General features: G+C 36.4%; 1 protein-coding gene across 1 annotated transcript in view; it reads left to right on the top strand.

Annotated features, from left to right (window-relative positions):
• LOC109536340 (protein Wnt-5b) overlaps positions 1–6986 on the top strand; it is a 48047-nt gene that overhangs the window by 32186 nt on the left and 8875 nt on the right. Inside the window, exons 5-6 of the mRNA XM_019902515.2 lie at positions 1065–1176; positions 6316–6418. Of these exons, the coding sequence (XP_019758074.1) occupies positions 1065–1176; positions 6316–6418 (215 nt within the window). The remainder of the gene's footprint in view (positions 1–1064; positions 1177–6315; positions 6419–6986) is intronic.

The following is a 6986-nucleotide window of genomic DNA, read 5'->3' as shown; positions in this document are numbered from 1 at the left end:
TAGAGAATTGAAAAGTCGATTCAGTCGTAACAACGTGAGTGAGGAAATTCGAGTAGTTTTGATCCAGAAAGCGAAATTTGAATATCAGACACTTATTTTTTCATATTTTTTTTCATTTTTTCACCAAAGAGAAGCTAATTCGGTAGTAAATCACCGATCAACCGAACGTAAATTAAATTGAACTTTTCCTTCTCAATTTCTTTAATTCATGTACGCAATAATACACATTCACATTGCTTAAAGGTCAGCCGAAACTATGCTATTTCAATTTACGAGTTTCTGCATCCAGGTTGCTTTCTTTTATGTCATTTTTTTCGCGTTTACACATAAACGTAAATAAATAATGCAAATGTCGTTTTGTCCGACAAATTCCCGTGTTTGGCCGAGCCTCAGTTGTTTTGTTGGCCCAATTAAAATAGTTGATATTTCGCCTAATTGGACTAATTGCGAAATGATTAATTGGCCAAAAGCTCCGGAAAAACGTCCGGATTCTGACAGTTGAAGAGATTCTTTGCGGTCAGTTCAACCTGGAGAAGCATGCGGAATGCAAGCAATGCTGCTCATTTAATTGGACTTAAAAGTATTTAAACAACCACACTGTTTCAGCTGTTTCTGAACTTTCCTCTGCCAAGCCTCAAATTGCAGTTTAATTAATTAACATTTCTCATTCTGCACTCGTAACTTCCAGGCACATTTTAAGGGCGTCCCAGTTAGTGCATTCTTCCAATTCTAATCACAAACACCTGGGCTCTTTACCTTGCTGTTGGCCACTTATCAAATGAATATCTTGCGTGAATGCCAGCCGATTTTTTAAGCAAACCTCGTTTAATCAATTGCACCAAAGAAATAAATTTCAAATGGCTCTCAATGCGAATATGAAAACCGATTAACGGCCGGATGTGCCTGCTGGATCTCAGGTGTAATTTCAAAATGAGGATGTGATTGGAACGATAATTTCAAATCGGGACGACAATTTGCTGTATCGGCAAATCAATGTTTTGCAGCTTTGGAAAAAACAAGTCGAAAATAACTTTGTAGATTGGAAAATGGTACTTTTGTTGCAGATTCACGCAGAATTTTGTCGATGTTCGGGAAAAGGAGCGAAAATTCAAAAGGGGTACCAGAGAACAGGGACGCTCCCTAATGAACATTCACAATAATGAGGCTGGACGAAGGGTAAGTCATCATATGAAGAACATTAAAAAGCTAATGTTGCAAACTCATCAACTGTATTTTTGAATATTTCTCAAGGGTGTCAAAGTTATTAAAGGGCCTTGAACAGCGTTAACAATTTTATTGCAAACTTCGATTGGAGAATATTGGAGCTGAACTGAATAAACAATTTTGAACTTAATTCAGACGTTTCACTAACACGAACGACTAGCATCTTCAGAGCCACCTCTCCATCCTCATCCATTAATAAACTTTCATATCTAAAGGATGCCGTTTGAAAAACTTTTAAATAAATCTGCATAAAACTGTATAAATAATGGTCTTTAATTGCTTTTGTACCGCAAATGCCGATTGCTATTATGCTCTAGTGACTGTTTCAACTAAATCAAGTCAAGGAAAATCAATTAATTGCCAATAATTGGGCCATTTTAATGTCGGACTGAAACAATTATCTAAATATTTTCCTCGCACAGCAAATCAGCCAATCAAATCAGTTTCAGCTGACTACGCGGATTATCAAGCAGCCTGATAATCACACTTCAGTGATCGTGTGCAATAAGAGAACCAAGAGGAAGAATTGAAATTTTATAAAGCTGTCAATCACACTGAACGGGTTTCAAATAAGTGAATGCTGGGTTTTCATTTGCGTTCCCTGTAGCGTTAAGTAAACATGATCTGATGCATGCTATGGACAGGCAAATTAATATTTCGTGTTTAAACAAATGAGTACCTTACCAGCCATATTGTTTTACCACTAAATTATTTACAGTTAATTCACGATTATCTAAGAGTGGACTGCGGCAACGCCAGATTTAATACTTCTAAAAAAATCGAGGCGATAAATTTGGACATTGACTATGTTCAATTATTGCACACTATTTTGCGCTTTTGGCTCGATAGAAATAACGCAAACCGAACGTAAATGTCTAGTGCACTGACTAAATGTGCACGCAGTCGCAGATTGGCACACGTAACGCGTTGGATTCCCGGACTTTTGATATTCTTAAGTGCACTCGGGCCCGCATTTCAAAAAAATGTTCGCCTCGATTACAAAGTCAATCTGACCCCGAAGTGTAAAGGTGTTAGCAACATTTACATTAGATAAATCACCACGTACATATGTCTAATGTTGCAAGAGCCATAGATTACATGTATTCACATGGAACTATTAAGTTGCATTAATAAGATAGTAATTTACCGGTGTGATGGATTTGCACAAGATATACATTATTATCGCGTTCCATCGAAATTTTACATGTTGATGCGGATGATTTGAAACAACAGTAAAGGCCTGTTGCAACAGACACCGTAAACATACGGACGTGATCGGTTTTTTTTCATAAAAAGCGCATTTGCGAAAAAACTTTATCTAATTAAAGCCGCCCATTAGAAGCACGCTTCATCGTAAATGCCTATTTGGTTTGTATGATGGCACCCCACTGACCTGGAGGATCGTTAAGACTTTATTGGGTAAAGTGCAGAAATCTGAACCAGTTGTACGAGCTCAGGCATATAAAGTAAACATTTCTTTCCGAAACGAAGTAAATCCTCACGAGCCAAAGGGTCTTCGGCGCAAATATGGCACTTAAGGTGCCATAAACCGCATTTTCCTCAAGGTGTTAAAACGACCTTTAGCCACATCTTTTATTATCCCATAAATTTGAGCAAAGATCAGATATGTGGTAAGACCATTAGCCGATTTCTTATGCATTGCACGAACACATCCCGACTCCTACAACTTGACGTACCAAGAAACATTAAATGTCAATCTATGGTCTTTTATAAGTACTTTTAAGGGAATCGCCTCGTTACGAGTGAAGTTTTTTTTTTAGAAATAAAACCTAAGCTGTTTCTCTGCGCTTTTGATTCGGTCGTTCCTTCTCGGGACATTTAACGAAGTTATTACACGTTCAGTTTATGGTGGGAACTTATCATTGTGACTAATTATGATTTATTTATTTCCAACTAGAGCTATAGACCATAATAAATTTTATATACAGGGTGGCAAGAAATTGTGGGGTGTTAATCAAAAAAAAATTGTTAATGTTTGAAAATGACCCAGAATCCATTCTGGGAGAATGTATAGTAGTGAAGTTGTAAAATCGCAAAGAAAAAAGTCTTGGAAAAATTTTGGAACAACCGGTAGATAATAGTAAAAGTCGGTCGATCCGTAGAAGCGCAAGAGTCCAAATTGCAGCAGTAAGAGCGAAAAAAATCACACAAAATGACAAAAATGAGACTGAGTAAGAAACTCCATGAATTAAAACAAAGTGAGACATCAAAAGTTCAGGATATGTTGAACGAAGCAACATCAAAACCGCGAACGTGAACCACGCAAAAGGCCTCTAATCTGCGGTAAAAAACCGACAAGTTTTGCTAAAACGTGCACTTGACTTTGGAAAATGTCAATAAATCTCCGAATATTATGCAATTTAGTCACAAAATTCTCAGTGTTTTGCCAGTTTTTTGCGAAGAACACACTAGATATTCAGTCGATTTCTAAAATTTTAAAAGCGCATGAAAAAGTCGACACAAGAAAACGATCAATTTTTGCAAGAAAGCGGCATTTGAATTTAGACAATTTTACTAAGTGTTTTGCCAGTTTTTTGCGTAGAACTCGGCCAGTTTTCAGCCCAGTTCCAAAAGTCAAAACGCACGCAAAAATGCCCGTCAAAAAACCTACAACTTTGCTAAAAACCCTACTTGAGTTTTGAGAAGTTTAATAAATCTCTGAAAATTAAATTTAGACGCAAAATTCTGAGGCAGTTTCACAGTTTTTTTTGCCTAGAACTCCGCGAATTTTTAGTCAATTTCCAAAATTTAAAAAGCACGAAAAAAATATTAAAATTTCTCGCAAAAAACTTGACCTTCGCAAATTGCAACAAATTTCCGAAGATGAAACTTAGACACAAAATTCTGAGCGTTTTGCCAGTTTTTTTTAGGAAGAAGCCACCGGTTTTTTGGTGGATTTTTAAACTTCAAAAAGCTCATGAAAATTCTCGTTTAAGTCAACACAATAAAATCGAACAAATTTTTGCAAAAAAGAGGCAAGGATCGGTTAATTAAACTTTAGTGTAAAATCCTGAAGTGTTTTGCCTGTTTTTTGCGCAGAACACACTAGATATTCAGTCGATTTCTAAAATTTTAAAAGCGCATGAAAAGGTCGACACAAGAAAACGATCAATTTTTGCAAGAAAGCGGCATTTGAATTTAGACAATTTTACTACGTGTTTTGCCAGTTTTTTGCGTATAACTCGGCCAGTTTTCAGCCCAGTTCCAAAAGTCAAAACGCACGCAAAAATGCCCGTCAAAAAACCTACAACTTTGCTAAAAACCCTACTTGAGTTTTGAAAAGTTTAATAAATCTCTGAAAATTAAATTTAGACCCAAAATTCTGAGGCAGTTTCACAGTTTTTTTGCCTAGAACTGCGCGAATTTTTAGTCAATTTCCAAAATTTAAAAAGCACGAAAAAAATATTAAAATTTTTCGCAAAAAACTTGACCTTCGCAAATTTCAACAAATTTACGAAGATGAAACTTAGACACAAAATTCTGAGCGTTTTGCCAGTTTTTTTTAGGAAGAAGCCGCCGGTTTTTTGGTGGATTTTTAAACTTCAAAAAGCTCATGAAAATGCTCGTTTAAGTCAACACAATAAAATCGAACAAATTTTTGCAAAAAAGAGGCAAGGATCGGTTAATTAAACTTTAGTGTAAAATCCTGAAGTGTTTTGCCTGTTTTTTGCGCAGAACTCCGCGAGTTTTAGGCCATTCCGAAGTTCAAAACGCACGTAAAAAAGCTTAAAATTCTTCGCAAAAAACGGCAACTTTCGCTGAACACTCAACTTGACTTTCGAAAATTTCAATAAATCTGCGAAGATGAAACTGACACTAAATTCAGAACGTTTTTTCAGTTTTTCATCATCACCCAGTTTTTAAATTCTAAAACTTCATGAAAAAGGCGTCTTAAGTCGACACAAGGAAACCGATCAATTTTTCAAAAAAGTGGCCTTTGAATTCAGAAAATTTTACCAAATATCGTTTTTTTTGCGTAGAACTCGCCGAGTTCTTAGCCCATTTCCAAAAGTCAAAACGGCTCGTAAAAAAGCTTCAAATGCGTGGTGAAAAACCGACAACTTTTGCTACAAACTCTACTTGAATTTCGAAAATTTTCAATAAATCTCCGAATACAATTTTTAGTCCATTTCCAAAATTCAAAATGCACGTGAAAAAGCTTAACATACGTGGCAAAAATGGACAACTTTTGCTAAAATCTCTATTTGACTTTCGCAAATTTTAGCAAATCTCTGAAAATGAAACTAAAACAAAACTAAATTCTGCGGCGTTTTCCAGTAGATTGCTAGCATTAAACTATTCCTGAAAAAGCCTGTAAATGGGCACAAGGAAACCGACAGTTTTTGCAAAAAAATTTAAAAATCGGAGAATAAAACTTTCTTTCATATGAAATCGTCAAGTTTTTCAAGGTGGACGAAAAATGGAGGAATATAAATGGAAATACGACCAGAACTGAACATCACCTACAACCTAACAAAACTGAAGATTAACTTATAGAACACAGGTGCAACATGAGTATGAAGCATGAAAATGGAGTTATGGAGAGATAGAGGCAGAACTAAAGCAACTACATACCTAATGTATCATGAATGAAAAATGAATAAATTGAGCAAACAAGCGTAATTGAAAATTACGGGATTAAAAGGGAGGAATCTACAAAAGAAGACAGTCCCTAGAGTCATAAGCATAATCATAGCACCTACAAAGGGGGAATAGGGAATAGAAGATATATTTAGAAGACAATAGAAGCAAATAAAATACTCTGTTAAAGGAGGGGCAAAGTAGTTTCAGGAAGGGGAGAAATTGGAAAGAATATTAAAACCTATAACAGGAAAGTTCCTTTATAAAAACAGAGAGAAGCGGCATCTAATTTAAGAAATATTCCATAAAACAAAGAAAGCAATAAGAAATCGAGTGAAAAATGGAAACACAAAGATCAGAACTGAAAAGTGCAAGAAATATAGAGGAAAGTAAATAATGGGAGGGCCAAATTGACAATCATGCTCTTATCAACAGTTTTATCATGTGTTTTCCTGAGTATAAGTAATTATTTGTTTTTTTCAATTTCAGGCGGTCATCAAAAAATCGAAAGTCTCTTGCAAGTGCCATGGGGTATCTGGTTCCTGCTCTCTCATCACCTGCTTTCAGCAACTAGCGAACTTCCGGGAAATTGGTAAGTAAGCTCACATAATCGGGCATTAGGTGCAACTGCTGACTATTTCCCTTCTGTGTTATTTTTTTATGTTTTGTCGAAGGTTCTATCCCTAAACTGCCCGATTTGGAAAACCAACAGGCTTAAAAATCTACTAGTTCAGTTCAGATCCGAAGACTGCTGCCTGCTGTTGGTTGGGGTTGAGTTGAAAAAGTAAATTTCTCCCAGTTATCCTGCCTTGTCAGCATACCACAAAGGGGGGTCAGATCGCAAAATTCATGTGTGGTTGCTCAAACAAAAAACTGGGGATTTTTTGCAAGCGATTAACAACATCAGATGGCCGACCAAGCAAATTATAGGCTCTGGTATCAATGAATAAGAGATCGGTCTCGCTTGGCCAACTCTATTGATAAACTGTCGTTGTCATCTCTTGGGGGGCCCCACACGGTGGACTTGCAATTCGCATGTTCCTCTCACAAAGCCCACACTTGTGTCGGTATTTCGCATGATTTACTTGCGTGTCGATTTGCATCTGTATTTTCATGTGGTGGATCATTTCGATTTACCAGTGTTTTCCACTGTTGTGGTC

This window comes from Dendroctonus ponderosae, unplaced genomic scaffold, assembly GCF_020466585.1.
Source record: "Dendroctonus ponderosae isolate FM_Combo_2020 unplaced genomic scaffold, Dpon_F_20191213v2 Dpon_F_20191213_6, whole genome shotgun sequence".
Classification (NCBI taxonomy): domain Eukaryota; kingdom Metazoa; phylum Arthropoda; class Insecta; order Coleoptera; family Curculionidae; genus Dendroctonus; species Dendroctonus ponderosae.
This window is presented reverse-complemented; position numbering and strand designations above follow the sequence as displayed.